The sequence below is a fragment of the Natator depressus genome, chromosome 20 (genome assembly GCF_965152275.1).
Source record: "Natator depressus isolate rNatDep1 chromosome 20, rNatDep2.hap1, whole genome shotgun sequence".
Lineage (NCBI taxonomy): Eukaryota > Metazoa > Chordata > Testudines > Cheloniidae > Natator > Natator depressus.
The window spans coordinates 1,293,037-1,320,066 of record NC_134253.1 but is presented as its reverse complement, the minus strand read 5'-3'; the positions used below and the strand labels follow the sequence as shown (position 1 = coordinate 1,320,066).

At 65.8% G+C, this 27,030-nt stretch overlaps 1 protein-coding gene across 4 annotated transcripts; it reads left to right on the top strand.

Annotated features, from left to right (window-relative positions):
- Positions 1 to 81: 81 nt before the first annotated feature.
- Positions 82 to 27,030, top strand: NCKAP5L (NCK associated protein 5 like). 4 transcript variants are annotated; one of them, XM_074935198.1, is made up of 14 exons: positions 82 to 101; positions 6,873 to 7,090; positions 15,229 to 15,299; positions 15,758 to 15,865; positions 16,474 to 16,542; positions 16,671 to 16,709; positions 17,651 to 17,770; positions 18,343 to 18,456; positions 19,792 to 22,442; positions 22,929 to 23,088; positions 23,198 to 23,276; positions 23,959 to 24,270; positions 24,715 to 24,857; positions 25,287 to 27,029. In XM_074935198.1, the coding sequence occupies exons 4-14, from the start codon at positions 15,764 to 15,766 to the stop codon at positions 25,524 to 25,526; spliced, it is 4,029 nt and encodes a 1,342-aa protein (XP_074791299.1). In that variant the 5' UTR covers positions 82 to 101; positions 6,873 to 7,090; positions 15,229 to 15,299; positions 15,758 to 15,763; the 3' UTR covers positions 25,527 to 27,029. The 4 variants fall into 4 exon arrangements, with proteins under 4 accessions (XP_074791299.1, XP_074791302.1, XP_074791300.1 ...); XM_074935201.1 differs by lacking the exon at positions 82 to 101 and having other exon boundaries at positions 6,897 to 7,090; positions 25,287 to 27,030; XM_074935199.1 differs by lacking the exons at positions 82 to 101; positions 6,873 to 7,090 and adding an exon at positions 12,721 to 12,773.

The following is a 27,030-nucleotide window of genomic DNA, read 5'->3' as shown; positions in this document are numbered from 1 at the left end:
GCCTTCCACCCGGAGTGGCCTCCGCAGGCAGGAGTCCGGGCTGAGCCCGTCTTCGGAGCGCGGCCCCGGGCCCGGCCGTGCGCCCCCGGCCGTGCCGCTGGGTGAGTCCTGCAGCGAGCTCCGGGCTCGCGTACCCGGGGCAGCCGTGCGCGGGGGGGCGGCTGCGGACCGGATCCCCCCCACCCCGCACCTCCCGGTGCAAATCCGGAGCCGCTCCGTGCAGCGGGCGCGCTGCGCCCTGAAGTCTCCAGCGAAGTTGTCCGGCCGCGTGCGCTGGGGGCCGGGGGGGGGGGGGGTTAAAAATACAACTTTAAGCTGCGTCTGCGTGTTCCGGGCTGGGGCGGAAGCTCTGCCCCCCCCCCGCGGCCTCGGAGAGACCCTCGGGGACCGGGGCCCCCTTTGCGCAGCGCGGCCATTGCTCGCAGCAGTGGCCCTGGGGACTGGGGGCGGGGGGGGCCTGGCGCGTGTCCCCCGGGGCTGCGGCTCCCTAGTTCTGCAGAGAGGAGGAATTCCTCGGGGGTCGTAGCTCGGAGCCCCCTTCCCAGCTCCTCCTGCTCCTCTGTCTCAAGTTGCCTGCCGGGCCCCTGGGTCGGGATTGGGGCCCTTTGGAGGCTGGGTTTGGGGGGGTGAGGGTGCCAGGTTGGCCTGCAGTGGGGGGGCTCAGCCTTACCCCGCCCGGACTCTGGAGCATGTGGTCTGACCGCTGTCCGGAGCGCTGCTGGCAGCCAGTTTCCTGGGCCAGTCAGGCCACCCTGTTCGTGGCAGGGACAAAGGCCACCCCTGCGCTGCAGGGTTACGTAAACCCCCCCTAGAGCAACCCTCTCCGCTGCCAGAGACCCCGCCGTGATAGATAGGAGGACAGGTAGGGTGGAGGGTATGGCCCGGGACCCGGAGTCAGGACTCCTGGGTTCTGTTCCTGGCTCTGTCACTTGGTGAGCTTGGTAGGTCCCTGCCTTGCTCTCTGCCTCAGTTTCCCTATCTGTAAAACTGGGATGATACTGACCTGCCTGACGGGGTTCTGAGTCTGCCTGTGCCTCAGGGTGAGAGCTGAGCAGAGGGTTATTATTAAACTGCTGTCCCAGCTTGGATTGAGCCCTGTGGCTGCTCACACCAGCTCTGAATTCGGCCATCACCAGGTGGTGTCCCCTGCCCAGACTCAAGCTGGGGCAGGGCATTAATCTTCTCTCTGACCCCGCCTGTCTTTCGTGAGCTCCATCCAACCTTCTCTCCGGAGATTTTGGCCAATGTTTTCAAGACCGGGCCACTCACTTTGGTGCTTGAACTTTCAACCAGAGATGCCCCAAGCCCGACTCCGAGGAGCACGGAGCAGCTGGAGCTCCTGCTGCCTTTAGTGGGTGTTGTGGGTCACTCTGTGCTTCCAGCCCCTGGGTGACCCACGTGCACCCACCCAGGCCTCCGCCTGTCAGATCCGGCTGTGTCTCGCTTCTCTCTCTGTGCAGCCCAGAGACGGCTCTGCTGCGAGTCCCGGAAATTTGCCAGGCCATTGGATCGTTTTTTAAAACCAAGTGAGCTAGTCTTAGTGGCCGCTGCGCCCTGCCAGGGTCTAGGGAGGTGTGTGCGGAACAACCTCGGCAAACCCCACCTCTGCCTTTGCCTAATGGGCGTGTCATGGCCCAGGTGACAGAGAGTTAAAGTAAGGGACCTGTTTCCTTGTGTCATCCTCTGACTTGTCACTGAGAGGTCAGCTCAGGATCTCGGCTCCAGAGCAAGCTTTGGCCATTGCTTGTTTTACACTTCCTCCCGGGAGCCTGTTCTCCTTTGGAAAGAGAGCGGTCGCCGGTGTTTAAAATCTCCTCGCCCGGGGACCTGACCGGTTTGGCCTCGCCACAGGGCTGGGGCCAGCCAGCGTTGTCATCGTGTTGCTGAATCAGGCTCGCACGGGGCCCGGCTACACGCCAACGTGAGCTTCCTGCACGGGGCGAGATGGGGCAGGCTGCCTGCATGAGAGGGCGAAGCTGGCCCTGTGCGCTAACACCGGACCTGTGTCCTTAGCCAAGGCTTCAGCGCAGAGCAGGGACCCAGTTAAACCTGACTGGAACAAGCCCAAGTCACTGTGGGAGAAGAACTCCCACCAGCTATAGGGGTGGGCAGGGAAAGCCAGCGACGAAGGAATTCGACGTTCACTGGATCAGAGCTGCCCCTCTATCGTTTCAGTCCGTGCTAAAAACATCGGGTGCCAAGCTCATTTCCTTGGCTACTCTGAATCCAGGGCTGGGGAGGGCTGGCAGGAGCGGGGGGCTCTCTCTGATTGTGGGGGGCTCCTCGGACTAGTTAACTAGCTGTGGGAATGGGGAGGGTGTGGCTAGCAGCAGAGGCTGCAGTTCGGTCAGTAACGGGGCTCTGGGGAGAAGGGCCGGAAGCCGGCTCAGCAAAGAGCGAGTTTTTGGCCGGTTTAGTTCAGGGGCCATGTCGCCTGTCAGTTCTCAGAGCCGTGTGGCTATTGGGCGGGTTTGGTTTGAGCTTCGGGCCATGGGCATGGTACGGTGCTGAGATTGCCCCTGCAGCACCGGGAGTTGTTCTATGGATCGCAGTGAATCCGCCTCTGAGAGAGTCATCAGCCTGGGGCTGTCGACCTAGCCCTTGGTTTTCACGGCCCTGAGCAGCCTAACCAGGGCGATCAGCTTAGCACAGGCCCCAGGGCTGTCTTGCGGTTGTGCCCGTATTGGGTGGTTTGGGTTTTCCGTGTGTCACTGAGGCCAAGTGCTCTGCGGCTCTGGGGGTGTCTCTGGGCTGCAGGGTGTCAGTGTCGTGTCTTGCGGCATGTGGTGATGGTTTCTGTGTACCCGCCCTGCCCCCCTCCCTGCCGCCTTAGCTCCCAGAGCGCGGCTGTGTGGAATTCGCTGGAGGGAGCTGGCTCCCTGCCCCGCTGCGGCTGCAGGTTGGCACTTGCCGCCCCTTCCCTTTGTCCTGCCCTGACGAGGCCTCGCCACCCACTTTGGGCGGAGGGAATAGGGTGTTTTGGGGGCTCAGCTGTTGCTCCTGCTGTGGGCCTCGCACCAGGGGCCAAGCCAGCCCATCAGTGGGGCTCTATAGTGCCCTGGCATCCTGGGGCTGGACCATTAGCAGGGCTTGCCCCCAGGCTGTTCCCTGCCAGCTCCTCAGACAAGCCCCAGCAGCCAGGCAACTGGGGCTCATTGCACCCGGAGCAGAGTGCAGGCCGTGGGGTGCGCTATGGAGCATGAGCCTCTGGGTCCTCCCCCAGGATGTGGGGAGCAGGGAGCCAGTCCCCCTACTCCCACCTTGCTGCGACCCCGAGCCCCAGCCCTGTGGTGAAGGAGTTTGGAGCTGCTGGCTCCACAGAGGCAAATCTCTGCTCTGTCTCCTGCAGGTGAACCCTGGCCCCTTTGCTCAGCCCACGTCGGGCACTCCCAGGGTACCGAGATGGGTGGATCCGTGGGGCAGCAGCCCTGGGTCGTAGCAGCAACAGGCCTGCAGCCAGGCGTGCTAACACGAGGATGGGACTGCAACGTGTCAGCTGGGGCAAAGCCTAATCTCCCAGCCCAGGGCCCCGTGCCAGCGGGCTCCCAAAGAGGGGGACCAAGGTGTGTCCACACAGCAGCCTGTGACTGGCCCCGGGACAGCGCTGCCCGGGGCCCAGCACTCTGAGCCACCATCACAACCAGGCCTGCCCCAGGCCGTGTCCTCTCCAGCGACTGGCGGGGCCCCAGGGAGCCGTCGTGAAATGCTCGCTTGTCAAATGCGGGTCCAGCCCCTGGTGCCCCCAGAGCCGGGCTCGTCTCACCTGCTGAACCTGCATTCACGGGGGGCGAGGGCCACTGCAGTGTGTCAAAGGGAGAAGTGAGGTGGGGACTGGCGGGTGCAGCGCGGGGCCTGGGAGCCAGGTTCTGTCTCTGGGAGCGGAGTGGACACCGGGGCTCGTGTTGTCAGGTTTCATCCCCATCCCCCTTCTACCGAGTCCTGGGTGTCAGTGTGAAAAGCCCTGACCTCGCCCGGGCTCTGAGATCTGTCAGAAGCTGAGCCGGCTCTGCCCAGCCCCTGGCTGGGTGACTGTGGAGGAGCCGTGGGGCTGGAAGCCAGCCTGTGGCATTGCCAGCCGCTCGTCCTTCCCCGGGAGGAGCGCGTTCTCCTTCGGGAAATGGGTGCGGCTCCCCGCAGCCCCCCAGCTCTCACCCTGCAGGAGCAAAGGCAGCCAGGCTGGGGTCGCCTCTGGGGTGGGGCTGGGCAGCGCCCCCTGTAGGAATATTGCTGGAAGAGTGCGCCCAGTGCTGCGGTTCACTGTTCTAGACAGGTGTGGAGACATCGGTGAGGGTTCAGAGAAGAGCTTCGGGAACAATGGAGGGATTAGGAACGTGGCTGGCCGCGCTAGATCAGTGTATCGTGCTTCACAGGGGGGACCGGGGAGCAAAGATTTGATCAGGGGCTCCTCAGTCGAGCAGAGGAAGGTCGAACCTGAACCAGTGGCTGGAAGTCGAAGCGAGACACACTGGAAATAAGGTGTGAATGTCTGACATTGAGGGCAATTAACCATTGGGATGATTCACCAGGGGTCGCGGTGGATTCTCCCTCACGGGCGACTTTTAAATCCATAAAAAGAAAAGGAGGACTTGTGGCACCTTAGAGACTAACCAATTTATTTGAGCATGAGCTTTCGTGAGCTACAGCTCACTTCATCGGATGCATACTGTGGCTGTTACTCTGAAACCTTTTAAATCCATGGTGGATGTTTTTCTTCAGGATCTGCTCTAGGACTTGTGCTGGGGCAGGTCTGGCCTGTGCCCTGCACGGGGCCAGGGGGCTGGTCGATCACAGTGCTCCCTTCTGGCCTTGGGATCTAGGAAGCCTGGGGGCCTGCAGCATCCTGGCGAGCGAGGCCAGGGAAAGGGGGCGCTTTGGAAACAGCTGCACGGCTCCCTAGGGCGCAGCTCAGGTGCTGAGCCCGTTACACAGATGGGGAAGCTGAGGCTCAACAGGGCAACTATATGAGCTCAAGGTCGTGTGCCGAGTCAGCGACGGAGCCGGAAATGGAACCCAGGAGTCCTGGCTCCCAGCCCCTGCTCTAACCCCTGGACCCCCTCCCCACATTGACTGCACTAGGGGGTTGCCACAGAGCAGTTGCATAGCCCTAGAGAAGCCCTGACCGGGCGTGCCCAGGTCTCTGCCTCTGGCCCCACGGCCCCTCCCTGCCTGCCCCCCGCAAAGCTGGGGGCAGCCTGGGCTCTGCTGATCCCTTTGAGGGGCCGGAAAGGCTCCCGGAGACTCCTCGGCCCTGCTGTTGCTCGCCCGCCCTGGCGTCCGCAGTCCGACCGGCCTCGCGCCTGGAAGGCGGCTGGGGCTGGAAGCGGTTCCCACCTCGCAGCCCCCGAGCGCTCGTGGGGAGTGAGGGGCTCTGGGGTGGGCCTGCGTCGCCCATCTGGCAGGATCACTCAGACCCTCCCCTGCCCTCCATTCTCCGGTCGGGGCCCCTGGGGCTGGCATTGTTCTGTGCGCGGGGGGCAGGCGAGGGCTTGGCTGGGCCTTCCCCTCCAGACAGCACCTCACTTCCCCTCCGGGACCAGCTTTCCGCCCCCATTTCCTGGGGCTGGGGGAGGGGGCTGGAGGGATCAGGGAGCTCAAGCCAGGCACCGTCCCCTCTTGCTCCGGGACCCCCACCCCCGGGTGGCCAGGGGTGCTGGGCTCCAGCAGGGATGTCACTGAGCTCTGTGGAGTTCCACCCACGTAACCCGGAGTGGAGCAGGGCCTGGGAGCGCAGTCAGGCTCTCTGAGGGGCCCCAGGGCCATGCCTGGCAGGTCCCAGATACGGGGGTCTGTCCTGACCCGCTCACACGCAACACACGCGGGATTGGTCACTCAGTGCACTGCATGCTGGGAAGGGTAGTCTCTGCAGGCTGCATCTCTCTATTTAAGATGCGGGCAGCTGCATCGTCCAACCCCAGGGGCCCTGCCCCTGCCATACACCTCCCAGTGGGCCCTGCCAGCCTGGGTCCCTCTGGGCTGCTCTCCTCCCCAGCAGCGTGTAGGAGTGACTTGTGCTGGGGGGCGGGGGTGTCGCACCAGTTATATAGACAGGGAAACCGAGGCACAGTGTGGGAGCGTGACATGGCCACGGTCACACAGGGAATCAGTGACAGGGTCCGGAATAGAACCCAGGAGCCCTGGCTCCCAGTGCCCAGCGTGATCTCAGCACTGGACGTCCAAGGAAACAGGGCAGCTAAAAGCACCAGGGTAGAGAGAGGGGAGAGCTGGGTAAGGGTCTGTAATGGCAAACCGCCCCTTCCCCTGGGCACTTCTGGGCAGCAAGGAGGGGGCTGCGGGGCAGGGGGAGCGTGGCCCAGTTCTGCCCTTGTGGCAGAACAAAACCCCTCTGGGAGGGGTCCCTGGATCCCTCTCCTCAGACCCGCTCTGTGGAGACCTGAACCAGGTCCAGCCCCAGCCAAGCCTGAGGCTCCCTCTGGAGCACCCACCTGCCGCGTTGGCCACTGGGTCGCTCCCCAACCCCCTGCCCTCCTGGGGTGAAGGAAGGCCCAGGCCCCCCCTTTCCAGGTGTGCTCCCCCTGCCCTCCGGGACAGTGTGTGACAGTGAGGGGCACAGCATAGGGAGAGACTTCCCCCATGTTGGGATCGAGCCCCTGGGGGGTGGAGGGGTATTTCGTGGAGCAGCCAGCTCCCGCCTGCACTGTCCCCATCTTGGCCGTGTGTCCGCGCTGCACCGAGCCAGCTATAAATAACCCTCAACTTCCCCGGCCACGACTCCTGGGCTATTTTTGCTGCTCTTCTTGTGTCTGGTCCTGGCTCCGCTCGGGGAAGGGGGCGGCAGGGTTTGCTTTTGGTTCATCTCCCATCCTGGTGCAGCCTCCAGCAGTTTGATCTCTGCACTCCTTGTCCCCTTCCAGACGCAGTGAGGTGTAGAGCAGAGAAACCTCCCCCAGAACTGTCCTGCCCTCGGCACATCCAGGGCGGGCAGGGCAACATCCACTCCTGCCCAGGGCACTTCCTCTGCGTGGAGCCTCGTTGGACACCAGCGTTCTGCAGCTTCCACGCTCCAGGGAGGCATCCGGTCGAGGTCCTGGGTGCTCAGCGCCGGTGACGGTCCTGTGGCACTCTTGGACTGGTAAGAGGAGTCACTGTTTCTTGCTCAGATTCCCTCTTGGGCAGTGCAGTTTGCTTCACAATCAGCTGCATGATTCTTCTTCATTTCCTGTCCTGGTAAATGGCTGCTGTGTTCTGGCCCAGAGGTGGCTGCATTTCACTGGTGGGTGACACAATCCCTGCATCGTTTCTGTACCCAAGCCTGATCCCCGGGGGGTGCTGAGCCTCTGCAGTCCCCCTTTCTCCAAGGCAAGTTGCGGGTGGCCAGCATGAGGAGGAGCGCACGTGTCCTGGGTCACAACTCTGCCTGAAGGTGAGCGTGATGGGGATGAAAATCCCAGTGAGTGTGCATGAGAAGCCATCGTGTGAATGTGTGAGAAATGTAACATCACTGTGTGAGCCGTGCATGGCCTGTAGACAGACCAAATTCCTGTTTGTAAAACCTCTGTCCCTGTGAAAACGTCTTGTATAATGGGACGTGTTGGAGCAGACCTGGGCTCCCCTCCGCTCGCACCCCGGGTGTGGCCGTACTTTGGGATTCTGGCTATTGCCATAGGATGAAGGCGGGGGGCCTCAGGGACAGGACAGGGTGCCTGGGTTCTGCTGACTTAATAAGGGACAAGTCACTTCACCGCACTGAGCCCTGGGATGATCACCCCCAGTCTAGACAGAAATGAAGTGGCATGGCGATTGGTGGGGAGTCAGATGCACTGGGGGGGCCGATCTCCTTTGAGCTGCGATGGGAATCTTGGCTCTTGGGCTGCAGTTCCCCCTTGTCTCTGTGCGGCCTCCTCTTCCTCAGGCCTGCTGCTGATAGATCAGCCTGTTATCAGTCCCTGGGGATTTGCCAGGCCTCCCTGCTCGTGGCCGGAGCACATCCATGGCTGGTGTCTGTCACCGCGTCCCCAGGCGATGCTCTGGAGCTGCTCCCTACGAAGCCAGGCAGGACTCTGGGGCAGTCTCCTCTCTGGGAGCAGCCTGTCTGCAGGACACACAGCTCACCCGGCTTCCACCTTCCTGGGTCTGACCTCGGAGCATTCAGCATCCTCTGCCCCTCCCTGCGCTTCCCACAGCCAGTCCGCCCAGGCGGGGTCCTGGGGAAGCCAGAGGGTCCTGCCCCCCAACTCCACAGTCAGACGGGACTCTCAGCCAGCCAGTAACACAGAAGGTTTATTAGACGACAGGAACATGGTCTAACACAGAGCTTGTAGGTGCAGAGAACAGGACCCCTCAGCTGGGTCCATTTTGGGGGGCAGTGAGCCAGACAACCACATCTGCACTTCACTCCACGTCCCCAGCCAGCCCAAACTGACTCCCCCTCCAGCCCCTCCTCCTCTGGGCTTTGTCCCTGTCCCGGGCCAGGAGGTCACCGGATTCCTTTGTTCTTCAACCCTTTAGCTCTCACCTTGCAGGGGGGAAGGGCCCAGGCCATCAGTTGCCAGGAAACAGAGTGTTGCCATTTATGTACCCTGGCCCTTTGCTCTGCAACAATTACACCCCCTTCCTTATCCCACCACCTAGAGACTAGGGGAAACTGAGGCACCCCTACAGTATTCAGAGGAAACATCAAGAACAGTCCCACTTTGTCACAGTGTCCACCACATCCTGTGGGCCACCTGATGGGTGGAGGAGGCAGCTGCGGGTCACAGGCCAAGCAGGCAGCTGGCAGGAATCCCCAGAGCGCGGCAGGGGCGCGAGGCCTTCCCAGTGGTTAGCCGCAAGGGAGGGGCCATCCTACCCCTTCCAGGATCCAGGGGCTCGGAGCCAAAGGCTGGCAAGGGAGCTGTGGGCAGAGGGAGCTGGGGCAGGAGGTGCCAGCAGGGAACTCTCACCCCTTCTAGCCTGGCAGCTGCTGTTGGATGTGTCTGTGTGCTGGTGCCGGGACAGGGACGGAGGGGAGGCAGCCAGGGGCTGCGGGGGTTGGTGCGACACCCTCCTGCCCCCGGTGCAGGTCATGCCCCTGCTGCAGCAGCCCCAGTGCTGTACCTCACGGTGCTGCTCGGTGCCTCGGTTTCCCCACTTCTCTGGGGGGCTCGGGGAGGTTTGTGATGTCTGTGAGATCATGGGGTGAGTGCACTGCAGAGGAGAAAAGGCTATAATTGTACACAAAACCGTGAGCTCGCCTGGGTCCAATAAGCCACCGACTCCTTCTGCAGCTCACTCTCCCCGTCCCATGTGACTGGCCGAGGCTGGCCAAGAGGCACACCCCAGCCGCTCGCTGGAGCCACTTTCTGGGTATGGGAGAGCAGGGGGTGCTGCGGGGGCCCCGAATCAGGCCCTCGCTCACCAGGAGCCTGGCTCTTTCTCTTCCCCGTGCGGGAGTCTGGCCTGCCGCGGGGGGTAGGAATATCCTCATCTTAAAGCGGTGACGCAGACCTTACAATAAACCCCGGCTAGAGCGTTCTCATGGCTCTGCACTGACTGCAGGTACCTAAGCGAGGGGCCACGGCCCGGGAGGGGCCTGGGTCTCCTGCACCCTACCCAGCCATTCACATCAGTGCCAGGAGTGACCGAATCGCACTGCAAACTGGACCGTGGCTGTTTGCATGGGACCCCTGGAGACTGCTCTGTGAAAGGGACACCTCTGCTGAGAACAAACCACGTCGTTTCCCTTTGTTTCTAACGACACTGAGCCTCGAGCACAACCAGGGAAGGGGGAAATCCAGATTTCTTGTCCCCATCTGTGCGCTCTGTTCACGCTCTGCATTTCGCCCAGCCTGGAGCATGGAGCCCGTTTCGCTCGGCCTTGGAGTCCATTTCACTCCTGCGCTTTGGGGGAAGTTACCGGCTGTAGAAATGATCCCTTCTTGGCTTTCCTTGAACCTCCTTGCGAAGAAATGTTAAATCCAGGGTTCAATGTGCCGCTCCCGCCCGTCCCCCGGTGAGCTGTCCCGTTAGCTTGGCATGGGCACACGCAGACATGTCAGCCCAGGGGCGTGGGTTTCCTGTTCCAAGAGACAAGGGACTAGGCTGGTAAGTCGAAGCCGGTGTCTTTCGTTCCTGCCTGGTTCCGAGCCGCACAGGCCGGGGCTGGGGTGGGCACGGGAGAAGACGCTGAAGGGTTTCTGGTGTCCACATCTAACACTGCGAGTCGTCCTGAAATCTGGGGTCTGAGTCAGATTCTGTCCTCGCTTCCGTCTCCAGGGAGGCTGCTCCCGGGCCTGGCGCTGGACGCTTCTCACCTTGCCCTTCAGCGGCGTGACCGAGCCTTTCCCATCCGTACTCCTACCTTGGTTCCTTCTGACCAGCACCGCGATGCCCTCCCACCTGGGCAAAGCTCCCAGGCAAAGGCTGTAAAGCTGCCGCCTTGGTCTCCGTCAGTCTCAGGCCTGGAAGCTGCCATTTGCTGCTGGCTGGCCAGGGAGTGAGACGCGCTGTGATGGCTGACATGGGACATCTCCAGCAACATGCGTCAGTCTCTGTGTGTAAGCTAAGGAGCCCGTGTCTATGAGCAGGGCTGTAACAGACCCGCCTCTCCTGTGGACGGGGGGCACGTGAGGCATGCTGCTCCGTGGGTTACCGGTACCACTACCCGTTGGCCAAGGGCTGTGCACGCCCCTAGTTCACGGCACTGCAGCTGCCCCAGTGCCAATGTCCTTAGTGCAGACAGGCCTGAGAGTGTAAACTCCTGGGTGCAGGGCCCGTCACTCTCCCTGTGGCTGTGGCATGCCCAGCGCAACGGACCCGCCTGGCGCTCGGCACTGTGGCAGGGGCGGCCAAACCGTGGCTGGCGAGCTGCACGTGGCTCTGACAGTTAAAGTGCGGCTCGCAGAGCCCCCCTCATTCTCCACCCACCGGATGGGCGGGGGAGCTCCAGGTTTCTGCCCTGCGGCAGGGTGGTGGGGCTAGGGGCTTCTGCCCTGTGTGGAGGGGGGTCTCAGGGTTTCAGCTGAAGCCCCGAGTCCCGGCAGCTGTGCCCAGCTCTCGAACTTCTGAAGACGATGTCATGCGGCTGGCTCGGAGGGTCAGTAAGTTGGGCACTGCGAGATGCTACCAGTCCTGCTGCATGGGCACAGGGCTGACTAGTGGCAGGGCAGTGGCCTGATGCGTCAGGACCCACATCCTGCCCTGAGGCAGAAGAGGGGAGTGGGGCACCTGGACCATCTCCTGTGACGTGCAGTCACGCAAACCTGTCCTACCGCAAAGCCAGCCGGATTAACCGAATCCAAATCCCCTGCCCCAGGACGTGGTGTCCTGCGCTCAGCTCCGGGGCAGGCCGGAGCTGCAGGAGTCCCAGACCCACACGCAGCTGGCACCTGTCAGGGCCCGGGGCGCGATGCCAGGGCGGAGATTCTGCTGCAGTCTTGTCTCTGGAGCCGCACAAGACATTTGGCCAGGCCAAGCTGAGAGCGTCCCAGCCTCGGGCTGGCGCCCTGAGGGGGCAGCTGCGCTGCCCTGTGGCCGCTATCCCACGCCCACACAGGGGCTGCTCTTCCTCCCCGTGCCCCGGAGACCAGCTCAGTGCTGAAAAGGCCTGGGCACGTGGGACTGTCCCGTAAAACCCGGGTTGGGCATCAGGCCTAGCCGCGGGGCTCTTTGTCCCCACGCTGGGCATGGCCAGGGCGCTTCTGCCAGCGAGGCAGGGCACGCCACCTGCTGAGGAAGCTGTGGGGGGACCGTGTTGGTCTGGTGCAGAGATCTGCTCCAGGGCTTCACTCTTTCCTCCAGCCGGGGCCCTGCCACAGCGCTGCCCCGGACTCCCTCCTCCCGCAGCCCCGTGGTGGCACCGCACAGAGCTGCTCTCCGGCTCCTCGTGGCACTCCGGGGCCTGGCAGGTTTCCATTGTCCCATCAGCTTCAGCTCGTGCTGGGCCTGGAGGCTCTGCTGGCCTGGCCCAGCCCCCATGCAGGGGCCTGGCGGCGCCTCAGCCCTGGCAGGACATCAGGCCCCTCTGAGGGGTCACGAGCTGGGCACCTGCAATCACTCGACCTGGTGGGAAGTATCGGCCTCCTTTGGGTCCGCACAGCCCCTGGGGAGATGGGGGGAAGGCTCCGGAGTGTGCTCCGGCCAGGGGGGCAGCTCCTGTCCTCTGCCTTCCCATCTGAGAGCACTTGGCCCTAGGGGGCAGTTTGTGAGGGTCCCCCTTTCTCTGATGATCCAAGAGGGGGCCCTTGGGGGGGTCCCTCCCTGCCATGATCTGTGGGGGTTGGGCTGTGGGGGCAGTTTGTGAGGGTCCCCCCCATGTGCTGGAGGCAGGTCCTGGTTTGTGGGGGTCCCCCTTCCCCCGTGATGTGAGGAGTTGGTTGGGGGCAGGTGTGTGTGGGGTGCTGGGCTGGGGGAGCTTGTTTGGGAGGCTCTTCCTCTGGTCCTAGTTTGGAGGGGTCCCCTTTCCCCATGCTCGTGGGGGGCGTTCCAGTTTGGGGGTTCCCCTTCCCCCCATGCTCGAGGGCCCCAGTTTGGGGGTCTCCTTCCCCCCCAGGCTCGGGGGTCCCAGTTTGGGGGTCCCGTCCCCAGGCTCGGGGCGGGCGGGGGCCGGGCTCCTCCCCGGTAGCGGCGGGGAAGGCGGAGCCGCAGGCCCGGGGGAGCAGCCGAGGCTGGAGCCGCCTCTTCCCCAACAATAGCGGGGCCGGCCCGGGAGCCGCCGCAGCGGGAGCAGCCGGGGCCGCGGCCGGGGGAGGATGCTGGGGAGGCGGCCCCGCCGCGCTGCGGGGCCCCGCACGGAGCAGCGGCCGCCGGGGGCCGCCCCACAGCCCGGCCCGGCCTGGGTGCGTGGGGGGCGGCGGGGCCGGGGGACCGAGGGTGGGGGGGGCCGGGGTGTGTGTGTGTGTCGCGGGGAGGTTTAGGGAAGATGGGGGGGGCCTGCCGGGGTGTGGTTTGGGGGAAATGGGGTGTCTGGGGGGACTGTCGGGGTCTCTGGGTTGGGGTGAGGTTTGGGGAAGATGGGGGGGCTGCTGGGGGTGTGTGTGGTCGGGGTAAGTTTCAGGTGTTGGGGGGAGGTTTGAGGGAGATGGGGGGGCTCCCGGGGTGTGTGTGTTGGGGGAGGTTTTGGGGAGATGGGGAGGCTGCCGGGGTGTGTGTGTCGGGGTGAGGTTTGGGGGAGTTGGGGTGTCTGGGGGGCTGCCGGGGTACGTGTATCAGGGTGAGGTTTGGGGAAGATGGGGGGCTGCTGGGGGTGTGTGTTGGGGTGAGGTTTGGGGAAGATGGGGGGGCTGCTGGGGGTGTGTGTGGTCGGGGTAAGTTTCAGGTGTTGGGGGGAGGTTTGAGGGAGATGGGGGGGCTCCCGGGGTGTGTGTGTTGGGGGAGGTTTTGGGGAGATGGGGAGGCTGCCGGGGTGTGTGTGTCGGGGTGAGGTTTGGGGGAGTTGGGGTGTCTGGGGGGCTGCCGGGGTACGTGTATCAGGGTGAGGTTTGGGGAAGATGGGGGGCTGCTGGGGGTGTGTGTTGGGGTGAGGTTTGGGGATGTCTGGCTTGTGGCGCCCACTGTTGTAAGCTCCGTGGGTGGGGGAACCTCGTGTTGACATATTGTGCCCTGCCGAGGCCGGCTGTGGGGGTGACGGGGTTGGGGGCAGCTGGCTTTGGGGGGTTTGCTAGGGTCCCTGGGAGGAGGGACGCCGTGCCGTGGGGGGGCTGGGTGGAAGGGACATTACGGCTGTGTCTAGATGCGGGGGGATGTCACCCCCCAGGGGAACATCTTTGCTGACGCTTGAAGCCAACGATTCTGCCTTGCACGGGGGCCCCTCGCACGGGGGCCCCTCGCCCTGGTTCTGTGGCCGGGCCCCTCCACGGGGGGCTGGATTCATAGCAAGATTGAATTCCCGTTCCAAGCCCCTGCTGCTTTGCTCTCACCCCGAGCCATCGGTGCCACCTGGCCACTTCCCTGCTCGCTCCGGGATGGGGGAGGCAGCCCCAGGCAGCCCTTGTCCCGGGGAGGCTCTAACTGGGCTGGGCCCAGAGCCCGCAGGGCGAACTGGCACCGAAGCCGAGATGCGACCATGCAGCTCTTGGCACAGGCCTGTCCTCGGAGCCTGGAGAGCGGTGACGGGCCGTGTGTGTGCGAGATGGGTCAGCCGATGAAACTGGGGTAACTCCAGGGGCCTTTAGGAGAGGGTGGGGCAGGGGAACAGAGAGGGGCTCTGCAAGACAAGCAGGACCTGTCCCTCCAAGAGCTAGCCCTGCTCTGGAGCCTTTCCTTTGAGATCCTCCAGTCCCTGAACCAGGCCTCACAACGTCCTGGGAACAAGGCTGCAGTGGGAGGCAGGCAGCTGTTATTAGACACACTGTACACATGGGGAAACTGAGGCACGGTGACGCGACTTACACAGGAGCGTCTGGCAGTGTTGGGAATGGAACCCAGGTGTCCTGGCTCCTGTTCCCCCCATGGCTAGATCGCCCTGCCTCTGTGGCTAGCATGGAAGGCTCTCTGAGGAGGGTTCGCTCCCAGCTCTGTGTGGGCAAGGACCCTTAAAGTGGCTCGGGGCGGCGCTGCCCCTGGCAGGGTGCAGAGGACAGGGTTGGGCGGCAGGGGGAAGGGTAAATGCTACTCAGGTGCCTTCTGCTGCCTGCTCTTGGAGGGGCATTTGGGGGCCTGGCTCTGTGTAGTGTCAGGTCCTGGGGCTGGAGGAGGATGCAGACGGTGGGTCTGGTCCCTTGGTCAGGGGGCTGTTCTCAGGCCGGCCAGGGGGAAAGGCCGTTTGATCGGGGTAAAGGTGCGAGCACTTCCCCCCAGTGGTGGGGTCTCCCCCAGCACCTCACTTTCCCCTGAGTGATCGTTTCCTGGGGTTCTGTCCAGCTCAGGAACTGGGGGGGGGGGGGGGGGGAGCTGGCCTCGTTTCCAGGCTGCCCAGATACATTTCCCGTGGGGAGGAGATAGGTGGATCCTAGCTGCAGGAGGCTACGGGAGCCTCTGGGTCAAGGGTGCTGAGCAGCAGCCCGCTCTGGGGTGGAGAGGGCATCGGCTAATGGGTCCTGGCTCCAGAGGCCCTTCAAGGTCCAATTGGATCTGCAAGGACGTTACTTTGTCAGAGTCTCTTCCCTTGCAGCCTGCCCAGGGCTGGTGTTCTCTCCCACCTTGGGATTTGGGGAGCTGGGGGGGGTTTCCCCACAGCTGCCCCTCCCCGAGTTCCAGGCTCTTTGGTCCGGCCCCGTCGCCCGTCTCGGTGTGGGGTTCTGGAGAGGCAGAGCTGGGGGACCAGTCTCATTGCTGGGTTTTATCCCCTTGCAGGCGAGCGGGCAGAGGTGACAAGGGAAGGCTGGAAGGTGCTGCTGGGTCTGGGGTCGGGCCCCTGGAACGAGGTAAGAAGAGAGAGAACTCCCCCCTCCTTTGCAGGTGCGTGTGTACACACCCTCCTTTGCAGGTGCATGTGTACATACACTCCTTTGCACGTGCACACCTGTGCACTCCCTCCTTTGCACGTGTGTGTGTATGCACCCTCCTTTGCCCGCCTGTGCATTCGTTTATCATCCTTTGCAGGACCCCCCGTGTTCTGTAGAGAATCCTCCAGGCTCCTGCCCTCCCGCAGCCCAGACTCCCTTCTGGCCTGGGCCAGATGCTGTTCAGGGGAGTCGGCTGGGGTTGGTCCCAGAGGTGAGTCTGGTGCAGGTGCCTGGGGGAGGCTGCACTGAGCAGGCCCATCCTGGGTGCTGAGAGGAGGAGCCGGCAGTGAGGGGGCTGCCCTGCAGTTCCCCCGAAGGGGCCACACCCCTGGGGGGTGCTTGGCCGACACTCACTGGCCTCCCGCTTTGTGGTGCAGGGCTCGATGTCGGAAGCTGTGGCCGGCCGGGGAGACATGAAGCCAGAAGAGGGCGGCAGCGAGCCAGGAACGAGCCAGGAGCTGCTGCAGAGACTGCGGGAGCTGGAGGTGCGGAGCTCCACCTGGCTGTGTCTCTGGGGCCAGGCGTGATCCCTGGGTAGACGCCTGGGGCCAGAGGGAGGGTCGCTGCCCCCGCAGGAGCCCTGCATGGCGTCTGGGGACGCCCACCCCAGCAGCGCCCTGCTCCCCAGCACTGGGGAGGGGCGCCCCGGCTGTGAAGGCTGGGTCAGTGCGAGCCGTGTGGCCACCAGGGGGGCAGCAAACGGGAACATTCAGGGGCTCCCTCCTGCAGCCTCTGAATCCGTGTTGCTCAGGGGTTTGTTCCAAGGACAGAGCCCCCCTTCCACTCGCAGCCGCGGTCCAAGGCGGCTTCCCAGGCACTCCCAGAGCCCCACAGCAGGGTGAGCTGGGGCAGAGAGGGGCCAGGGACTTGACCAACGTCATACAGTGAATCTGTGGCAGAGGAAAGGACCCAGGAGTCCTGGCTCCCAGCCCCCCCTGCTCTAACCCACCAGACCGCACTCCCCTCCCAGAGCAGGGCACAGAACCCAGGAGTCCTGGTGCCCAGCTCTGGGGTGGAGTTTCCCCCGCGTGGAGTTTCGGGTGGGCGGAGGAGCTGGGCCCCTGACCTGCTGCTCTTTCCTTCTCTGCGCCAGGCGGAGAACTCGGCCCTGGCTCAGGCCAACGAGAACCAGAGGGAGACCTACGAGCGCTGCCTGGACGAGGTAACTTGCCTGCCCTGGAGCCCCCCGCGCTGGGCTGCTCTGGGGACCCGGGGCAGTGTCCGGAGGTGGGGGAATCGTTTGCTGCTCCTGCCCCCCACCCCCTGTCATGTGACTGCTTTGCTTTCCAGGTTGCCAACCACGTGGTGCAGGCTCTGCTCAACCAGAAGGTCAGTGAGTACCGGGGCCCCCCTGCCTGGGGATCAGAGCCCCCCCGGGGCAGCACGGCCTACCTTCTCCCCCCAGGGTGGGACCTGAGCAGGGGTGGGCGATGGGTGTGGTGCCCTCGTCCAGGGGCCCAGCGCTCTGCCCGCTGCGCGGCCTTGTGTGTTGTACAGGCTGACGCTTCCCTAGCACGATGAAGAGCGGCAAGGACAGAACCCAGGAGTCCTGACCCTCCCCCCCCAACCCAACCACTGCACAGCACAGCAATCCCCTCCAGAGCTGGGAATAGAACCCCGGAGTCCTGCCCCCGCCCTGCCCCCCCCGCACTCCCCTCCAGAGCTGGGACTGGAACCCCGGAGTCCTGACCCCCCCCCCCGCACTCCCCTCCAGAGCTGGGAATAGAACCCCAGAGACCTGCCCCCCGACCCCCGCACTCCCCTCCAGAGCTGGGAATAGAACCCCAGAGACCTGCCCCCCCCACCCCACACTCCCCTCCAGAGCTGGGACTGGAAGCCCGGAGCCCACACTTCAAGCACGGGGATGCAGCCTAGTTGGCGCTGGAGGCCTCCCTGCCGTTGCCCACTCTGTGGCGTGTGGGTGACACGGGGCCGCGGGTGGGGACTGGTGACTTGGGAGCCGCCGGCATGCCTGGGATCCTTGAGCCAGCCCCGCCTGGCACATGGCCGAGCCCTGGGGTGGGTTGTGAGCCCAGGCCCTTTACCGTGGCGGGGCTGGGACCCAGGGCCAGCATCACAGGGTCACGTGGGCAGAGGGAGAGGGCTAGAGGGCGGCTCTGGGGGACGCTGGCAGCCCCCTGCCTTGGCTGTGTGGGTGGGGGCTGCACCGAGTGGGGAGGGGAGCCCAGCGCCTGGCTCTGAGTGCAGGCCCGAGCCCCACCCCCTGGGGGCGCTGGCACAGACGCTCTGCTTTGCCCCGGGGCCGGCAGGACCTGCGCCAGGAGTGCCTCAAGCTGAAGAAGAGGGTCTTTGACCTGGAGCGGCAGAACCAGACCCTGAGCGACCTCTTCCAGCAAAAGCTGCAGCTGACGACCGGCTCGCTGCCCCAGGTCCAGCCTCAGCCCCCCCCTCCCGCCACCCGGTCCAGCCTCGTCCACCCCCATCCCTCCCCGCCAACTGGTCCAGTCTCGCCCCCATCCTTCCCCGCCACCCAGTCCAGTCTCATCCACACCCATCCCTCCCCGCCAACTGGTCCAGTCTCGCCCCCATCCCTTCCCTGCCACCCAGTCCAGCCTCATCCGACCCCCTCCCTCCCTGCCGACTGGTCCAGTCTCGCCCCACCTCCCCCCGCCACCCAGTCCAGCCTTGTCCACCCCCTCGCCTCCCCCCCACCACCCGGTCCAGCCTCGTCCGCCCCCCTCCCCACACCACCACCCGTCCAGCCTCAGCCCCCTCGCCTCCCCTCCCCTCCCCGCCCCGCCCCGGTCCAGCCTCGTCCGCCCCCCTCCCTCCCCGCCACCCAGTCCAGTCTCAGCCCCCCACCCGCCACCTGGTCCAGCCTCAGTTCCCCCCCCCCAGTCCAGCTTCGTACCCCACCCCTTATGTCTGGGGTCCCCGACTCCCTGCCTTTCTCCTTCCCCTGCGGCGTCTCCGCCCCTCACTGCCTTGCTTTCATTCCCAGCTGGCCCTGCACCCGGTGCCTGCGCTGTGCAGCCCCCCGGCCAGTCTCCAGTTGGGCTCGGTGGAGAAGCTGGCCCCCTCGCTGCCCCTGGGACGCTGCGCCCAGCCGAGGGAGGTATGTCCCGCGCCCCCTTGGCTCCCCGTCCAGCCAAGCTCCCGGCTGCTCTCGGCCCATAGACCAGGGAGAGGGGCACTGGGGGGCAGCTGCTGTCCTCGCCGGGCCCGAGCCCCCGGGCAGGGACGTGGGTTCTGTTGCAGGACACTGAGATCAGTGGGGAGCTGCAGGGAGGGCTGCCAGGGGAACGGGCTCCAGCCACGAGCTTGGGGTAGTGGCAGGACGGGCACTGCCTGGGCAGGGCGAGTGGGGCCCTTGCAGGCATGTGGCTGCCCCAGACCTAGAGCCCCCTGCAGGAGCAGCCGAGCCCCCCCCCCCTTTTGTTTCCGAGGAGCTGGGCCCAAGCCCAGCAGGGCCCTCGGAGCCAGGACTCCTGTGCCAGACTTTGCCACAGATAACGCTGGGGGATCTCAGGCGGGTCACGCCCCCCTCAGGGCCTCGATTTCCTCACCTGTGCACTGGGGCCAGGCTGTGGGGGGCCCGTCGGATTGGGGGCTGCTCAAGCCCAGCTTCTGACAGCTCAGTCAGGCCCCTTGTGCCCTGGCATTAGCAGAAATGGCGGGGGGTCTCCTGCCCACCCATGGCCCCGGGAAGGTGCAGAGACGTCGGCTTCCCAGGGCAGCGCTTTGGGATGCTCCGTGGCAGCTCCTCCGGATCAGGGACAGGGGTCTGTCTTTGGGTCCCCAATACCCAGCCCTCCCGCCACAGGTGCAGGCTCTCCCCTGCTGCCCCCCATGCCCTGGGAGCAGAACTGGGGCTGGGCGCCCCCACTGCATCGGGTCTGACAGAGCAGCTCTGATTCCCTCGGGGAAGGGTCTCGGAGTGGGGGCTGCTGAGGATGTGGGGAGGGGTGGTCCCATTAATAGGGGAGGGAGCAGGGCATATCGCCCCCTCTCCCGGCAGCATTGCCACGGTACCTGCCATGCTCCTATCCCAGCAGTGCCCAGGCTGCCCCCTGCCAAGTGGGGAAGGGGGGCTGGCGTATGTGGGTCACCCCTGTGAGGATCAAGCTCCCTCCCTGGCTGGCCGTCCCCCTTCCCCTACAGCTCAGCCTGCGGGAGGGTGAGCTGGCCCCCTGATCAAAGGGGCTCCCCACCCCCAACAACCTGGGGTCCCACTAGCCACCCTGTCCCCACCGTCTGGCTGAGCCTTGGGACGAGGGGGGCCCCAGAACCCCATGTTCTACGCCTGGGCCTGCCCCTGTTTGCCCCAGGAAGCAGCGAACGGCCACGGTGCCACGTGCTCGGGCTGGGGGTCTGGATTATCGGGGGGTCCTTGGCGTAGCTGGGAGCCAGGCTCTGGGCATCTCACGGCCTCTCCGGCACCTCTCCTCAGGTGGAGTACGGAGGGCTGCGGACAGACAGCCCCGGCTTCCAGTCCATGGAGGCGCTGTCTCCGTTCTTCAAGAAGAAAGCCCAGATCCTGGAGGTGCTGCGGAAGCTGGAGGAGACGGACCCCCTGCTGTGCCCCCCGCCCTGCCAGCTGGCTCCCTGGAGGGACCCCAGCCACTCCCCTCCCGAGCCCGGCTCCCACAAATTCCAGCCGGTCCCAGCAGACAGCCGGAGCCAGCCGGAGTCACCGGTGAATGGGGAAGGCCCCCCGGCCGAGCCCCTGGCCACCACCCACGAGCTGTGGCCGTCCTGCCTGCTGCGAGCACAGCATGGCCTGGAGGAGGCGCTGAAGTGGAAGAGCGAGGACGGGGGGGGCCTGGAGGCCGAGGGGGGGCGCCCCCAGCTGCTCCCCCCGCTGTGCTGCCGGCAGAAGAGCGAGGGCAGCTCCTCCTCCTCCTCCGACGAGCTGGGGGAGCTGGGCCCCGTGGAGAAGGGCCCCCCGGGTGAGGCCCCGCTGAGCACCCTGGCCGAAACGAAGCTGGACCTAGGCCTGCTGCTGGAGGAGACGGAGTGCTACCTTCAGCACTTCCTGACCGGGGGCTGCCCGCTCAACGGGGAGCCAGCCACTGCCTACCAGCTGGAGGGGTCCCCAGGGGCGCTGGGCCCCAAGCCAGGGGCGCTGGGCCCCAAGCCAGGGGCGCTGGGCAAGGCCCTGAGCCGGGACGTGCTCACCAGCCTCTCGGTCTTGGGCAAGTACGAGCCCATGAAGCCGGCGTCGGGCCTGGCCCAGGGCAGCGCAGACAAGCCAGCTGTCGGCACAGCCGGCGGCGGCCAGGAGCTGGGGCCCTTCCCGGAGCCGGCCCTGGGGCACCAGGCCTACATCAGCATCTGCCTGTCCGGAGACGAGCCCCCCGAGAAGAGTGCCAAGGGCTTTGCCCAGATCTCGGCTCAGGGCAAGCCCAAGCTGCAGCCGGGCCCCCCGTCGCCGGGCGGTGGGGCACTTCCCCTGCCCTCCCCCTCCAAGATGCTGAAGTTCCTGAAGATGCCCACACCCGGGGAGAAGTCCCAGGGCCCCAACCCTCTGCGCCTGAGCCCCCAGCTCACCCGCAGCTCCAAGATCCCCTGCCGCAGCAACAACTACGAGGCGTGCCCCTCGCCCGTGCTCAGCCGCAGGGCCTCCCCCGAGGGGCCCGCGGCGCCTGCCTGCCCCCTGCCCCCTGGGGCCAGCGGCCAGGCCTCCCCCAAGGCTGGCAGGCACCTGGCCTCCGGGACGGCTGAGGCCGCCGTGCACTCCCCGGAGCCCTTCGGCCATGGCTCCCCGAAGGCCCATGACTACGAGAATGTCTCGGAGCTGTCGGTGGGCGGCCTGGCCTCCCTGCTGGAGCGGCCCAAGGGCTCCCGCTCCACCCCGTTGCGAGGCGCCAGGCCAGACGCCCCCCACTGCCCGCCTGAGCTGTGCCCCTATGCCCCTGCCAAGGAGGGCCGGGAGCAGGGCTCTGAGTCCCCGCCGCCTGCCCGCAGGAATGCCGGGGGCGCCGCCGGGCCCAGGAGGCCTGGGAACAGCACTGGGAAGAAGCAGCCGGAGCTGGGACACCTGCCCTTTAAGGAGCGTCTGTCAGCACTGGGGAAGCTGAAGGGTGCCAAGGCCGGGGAGCGGAAGGAGGCGCCGGGCCCAGAGAAGAACGGCTGCCCCGGGAAGGCCAGGGCACCAGGCCGGCCCTGCGAGGAGGCGCTGGAGACCAGGGCACAGCCCCAGCTGGGTACGGGCGGCAGCCTCAAACACCAGGAGCAGTGCCATGGCGGGGAGCCCGCCGGGCGGTGCTACTCCTCTGGCTCGGTGGGCTCCCGGCTGGAGGCTGAGACCTGTTCCTCGAAGCACTACGCCGCCAAAGCCCGCCAGCCGGGGGCGTTGTGCCCAGCGGGGACCCCCCTGGGCCCCAGGAACTCCCCCAAAGCCCCTCCGGTGCCCCCCGCCAAGGGCACCAAGAGCCCCCATGGGAGCCCCACCAAGCTGCCCTCCAAATCGCCCACCAAGGCACCGGCCAAGGCTGGGGCTCCCCGCCCGCCTGCCGAAGAGCCAAAGCCCGGTGGCCCCAAGCCGCCCCCCACACCGCCGCCTGGCGCGGGCCGCAAGCCCCCCGACTGTGCCAAGGTCCCGCCCCTGCCTGGCCGAGCTCTGCCCGCCGTCGGCCCCGGGCTGCACTCGGCCATCGAGGAGAAGGTGATGAAGGGCATCGAGGAGAATGTGCTGCGCCGGCAGGGCCAGGACAAGGGGCTGGCGGGCGAGGGGAAGCCGAAGAACTCCAGCGGCATCGCCAGCTGGTTCGGGCTGCGCCGGAGCAAGCTGCCCGCCCTGAGCCGGCGGCCCGAGGGGCTCCCAGCCAAGGGGGAGCGGAAGCAGTGGGGCGGGGGCGGCGAGAGGAAAGTGGCGGCCGGCAAGCTGGAGGCGGAGAGCCTCAACATCTCCAAGCTGATGGAGAAGGCGGAGGACCTGCGCAAGGCGCTGGAGGCGGAGAAGGCCTACATCAACGGGCTGGCGCTGGAGAAGGGCCGGCCCCACGCCTGCGGCATCCTCATGGAGCAGACGCAGAACGAGCTCCAGGTCATGTACCAGGAGGTGACGGCCGAAAACTTCATGCAGCAGCTGCTGAACAGGTACTGGGGGGGGCTCTGCGAGGTGGGGGCAGGGGGAGAGGGAGATGCCAGCAGGCGTGGAAACAGAAGTTCGTGTGCCCAGGCAGTGGGCTGGGGGCCAGGACTCCTGGGTTCTGTCCCTGGCTCTGGGAGGGGAGTGGGGGTGCAGTGGTGAGACCAGGGGAGAGTGGGGGTTGTTCCTGGGTCCTGTTCCCATCTCTGGGAGGGGAGTGGGGTCTAGTGGGTTAGGGTGGGGGAGGGGGGATTCTCAGCCTTGGCAGAGACTCCCTGAGGCCTCTCTGTGCCTCTGTGAATGGGGATCACGCCACAAGCTCAGACATGCTGAGAGCGAGGGAGGGGAGCGGTTTTCATTCGGGGCAGTCGTCCTGAGCCCAGACCAGGGAGAGCTGTGTCCAGCCCGTAGGGAGGGGCTCTGCCCCACTGGCTCTGGGGGTCCATCTGTCTGTCCTGTCAGCTCCCCGGCAGCTCACACCCTCATCTCTGCAGGGTGGACGGGAAGGAAGCCTACGAGAGCCGGCTGGAGCAGAAGAGAGAGCTCCGGGATTTCCAGAGGGTCTCACATGACATCAAAGACCCCAGGCTCTTCCGGCCCCCACGGAACGGCATCATCGGCAACCTGCGGAGCTGCGAGGAGACCCCCAAGAAGGTGGGGAGCGCCCCCAGACCTGGCCATGGCCGGGCTCTGTGCCAGGCAGAGGGGAAAGTAACCCCGGGCGCCGTGTTTATCCGTCTCTCTCATCTCCTTTCCTTTGAAGAGCCCAGACTCGAAGCTCCGGGAGGAAATCCCATCGGACGACAGCCTGGCCGAGTCCGTGAACTCCCAGCACTTCACAGGTGGCCCCGCAGGAGGCTCAGTGGCACGAACCCTGGGTTGGGCCTGGCTCATTATCGGTGCAGACTGTGGCCGAGTGGGTGGTTCGGGAGGCAGGGGGTCTGGTGATTGGGAGTTTGGGGGTCTGGACTCCTGGGTGACGTTCCCAACCCTGGGTGGGGGTGTGGCGTGCCAGTGGTGGGCGGGGCTTGGAGTCAGGCGGGGGCATGGCAGTGGGGGGGTGGGAGGGGCTAGGGGCAGGACTCAGTCTGAGACCCTCCTGACCTTGGGTAACTTGCCATGTGTTCCGTGGGGGTGTGGCCTGCCAGTGGTGGGCGGAGCTTGGAACCAGGAGGGGGCGTGGCATGGGGGCGGTGGAGATTTGGGGGGCAGGAGGGTGTGTGGTAGTGGAGGGTTAGGGCTAGGGGCAGAACTCAGCCAGGGACACCCCCCCACACACCTTGGGTAACTTGCCATGTTTTCCGTGGGGGTGTGGCCTGCTGGTGGTGGGTGGGGCTTGGAGTGGAGGGTGGGTGGGGCTAGAGACAGGACTCAGCCTGGGACATGCGGGGGGTGACCTTGGGTAATTTGCCACGTGTTCCATGGGGGGTGAAGTGCTCTGAGATGGGCTGCGGGGAGGGGCTCCAGGAGGCCCATCTGGGCTAGGCCGGCCCGCTGACTCCATCCTGGCCTTGTTGCTCGCAGCGTGTGGCTCCCTGACACGGACCCTGGACAGCGGCATCGGCACCTTCCCTCCCCCCGACTACTGCAGTGGGGCTCCCAGTAAAAACCTCCCCAAGCTGAAACCCAGCCTGGACCCGCTGCCCAGCCTGGCCCCGGGGCGGCCCCCTGGCGGCACCAGAGTCCCCCGCAAGGCCCGCACGCTGGAGAGGGAGGTGCCCAGCGTGGAGGACGTTCTGGCGCCCGGCAAGCACCAAAGCATGCCCGCGTTCCACGGTGTGCTGGCCAGCGCCGAGCCGCCCCCGAGCCTCCGCGGCCACAGAGTTTGCCCCCAAGGTCTGTACCCAGGCGAGCTGCCGGGGCGGGGAGGGGGCTTACGCTGGGCCCAGCGAGAAGGTGGGGAGCACCCCCCATCTTGGCCATGGCAGAGTCCTTGGGGGGTGGGCTTTGTGCCAGGCAGCAGGGCAGGTAACCTCCCTGTCCGTGTGTCTCCCGCGCCACCTGGGCCGGACCCTGTCCATTTCCCCCTCTACCAGAGGGCTTAATCCCCCACCCCGCCCTGCACTGAGCTGCCCGCCAGGGGCCAGGGCACTGGAAGGTGGGTGCTAGGACAGGACTGCAGCGACCCCAACCCTCACCCCAGTCCTGCTGCCCACGTTTGCAGCCACTGAGCCCTTCGCCTGGGGCTGGGTTGCATCCCAGCTTGACCCAGTGGGGAATGGGGGGTCGCCCTCCAGGGAGCTGTCTGCTAACACCCCACCGCCTTTCTCCTGGTGCCAGACCCCTGCATGGAAACTGGCCGAGCGCGGCGAGTCCAGCCGAGCAAGAACTGGACCTTCCCCAACTCCAAGGCTTGCAGCGGCTCCGCGGACCCCTTCCTGTGCACGGCCCGGGGCCTGGAGGGGCTGCATGGGCTGGCCAGGGTAAGGAGCCCCCCCCGGGGACGGGGCAGGGGTAGGGCCCTGGGAGCGAGCTGCCAATAGCTCAAGGGTTGGTCTGCGTGGGCAGCGCGGTCCTGCCCGTTGGACCCACGGCCTAGCCCCAGGGACACTCTGGTCCCTGCTGCCCCGAAGCATCGCCGCACTGGGGGCTGGTGGTGCTGAGACCCGGCTGCTCTTGGGATGCAGGCGGGCCGTGCCGACACGCAGGGACCCCCCCAGCCGGCCGGGTGTTCTGCTCCCCGTCCCTGAGCGGCGTCTGCCTGGGGGTGGGCACTGAGCAGAAAGGTGACAGTTCAGGGCTCCCCTCGCCGATTTCAGCTCACTCCCCCGCCCCCCCCCCACGCGCAGGGCTCAGACCCCTGCCGCACGGATCCCCCTGCCCCGCTCTCACGCCCGTGTCTGTCCCTGCAGAGCTCCGCACACAGCACCGCCGAGAGGAAAAGAGCCTCCTCGGACGTGCCCCGCCTGCCGCCCCCCTCCTCACAGGGGTTCAGCGCCAGCCGGACGCCCAGTGCCTCTGACGTGGGCGAGGAAGGCAGCACGGAGCTGAGGTCCAGGGACACGGGGCAGGGCCAGGCGGGCCTGGAGAACTCGGAGTCGCTCAGTGACTCTCTGTACGACAGCCTCTCCTCCTGTGGGAGCCAAGGTTAAAGGGGGGCTGATCTCAGGGTGCGCCTGGAGCCCCCCTTCGTGGGGGCGGGATCATCTGGTGCTGGAGCAGGAAGGCGCTGCCTGGGGGCCCCCCTGAGCTTCCCCCGACCCCTCAGGAGCCCGGGGCGCTTGGCACTGGGGCCCTTCAGAGCCCATTGCTGGCACTGGGGGCCGCAGAATCCTGCCACTGTCTCAAACCAAGTCCTCCTCCCCCTCAACAAGGGCCACCACCACATCTTCCACCCCGGACCCCTTTCCAAGCAGGCTGGAGCAGCCGCCTCGCCCTGGACGCAGCCCCCAGCCATCGGGGTGCTGGGAGGGGCCGGGCAACAAACAAATCCGCTGGGCCTGGCGCCGCCTGCTGCCTGCCCCAGGCTTATCCCCAGAGGCTGGTGCAGGCGCCTGGCGTCGCAGGGCCTGTCTGCGCTGTCATCTCGGCTCCAGGGACGTCTGCATGGAGCCAGGCTCCCATGCCGCTGTCCCCACCTCCAAACCCCCTCCCCACGCGGGTCAGGAGTGGGTTCCCTGGGGCGCATGGGGATCGCCTGCCTGGATTGGACCGGGGCCCCTCTAGTACAGTCTTCACCAGGCCCCAGAACCAGCCGCTGCCGAGGAAGGTGTAAGATGCCCTGCGGTGGGCGATTCTGGAGTAAGTTGCCAGTGGGGCGGGGAGGGGTCTCTCCTGTTGGCTAGGGCCTGACCAGTCTGTACAGCAGGGGGCGCTTTGCCCTTCTCAGGTGACTGGGTGGTCTCTTGTTCTTAGCTGCATTGAATGTCCAGTCCCCTTTTCACGCCGACTTTGCTCCACACCTCAATCTCTTGTGGCAGAGAGTTCCACAGGCCCCCTATGGGGGAGGGGGAGATTTGCTTTTCTCTGTTGCACCAGCTATGGGCCTGTGCTGGAGGGAAGGTGGGCGCAGCTGAGCGGAGTGAGTTGATGCTGTAGAAACCAGGAGTCCTAAGCCCCTGCAACCCCCTGCCCCCCGCCCCTCGGCTGTAAAGCGGGCTGTGAGTGGCTGGATCGCAGGGGTTTTTAGCCGTCCCAAGTTGCTGGAGTCACGAAATGGAACCGTGTCCCCCGCTCTCAGCAGCTCCCCTGGTTGTGCTCCCCGACCCCTCTGTCCCCTCAGCACCAGGCTGGGGTGCAGGGGGTGTCTCGCAGTGGTTCCCCCCCCCACCTACTAGCCAGTGCTCTTAGCCCAGCCCTGCCTACTCCCCGGTGGGGCCGCTCGTCTCTCCACTGGTGCTGGGGGGCAGACCCATGAGCTGACCCCAGCGGGGTCCTGGAGCTGCAGTGGGGCCAGGCCGGGTGCTCCCACCCCTTGTCTTTTGTGTGTGGGTCAGGGTTGCCCTTGGCTCCCGGTCCCGCTGCCTCCCCTGGCCGCGTGCCCCTCGCCTGGCTCTCTCCAATGGTGCTATTGCCATGTACAGACCCCCCCCCCCCAGCCCCACTTCCCGTTCTCGCCTTCCAGTCGGGTTTTTTATTCAATGACGCCACCCTCCC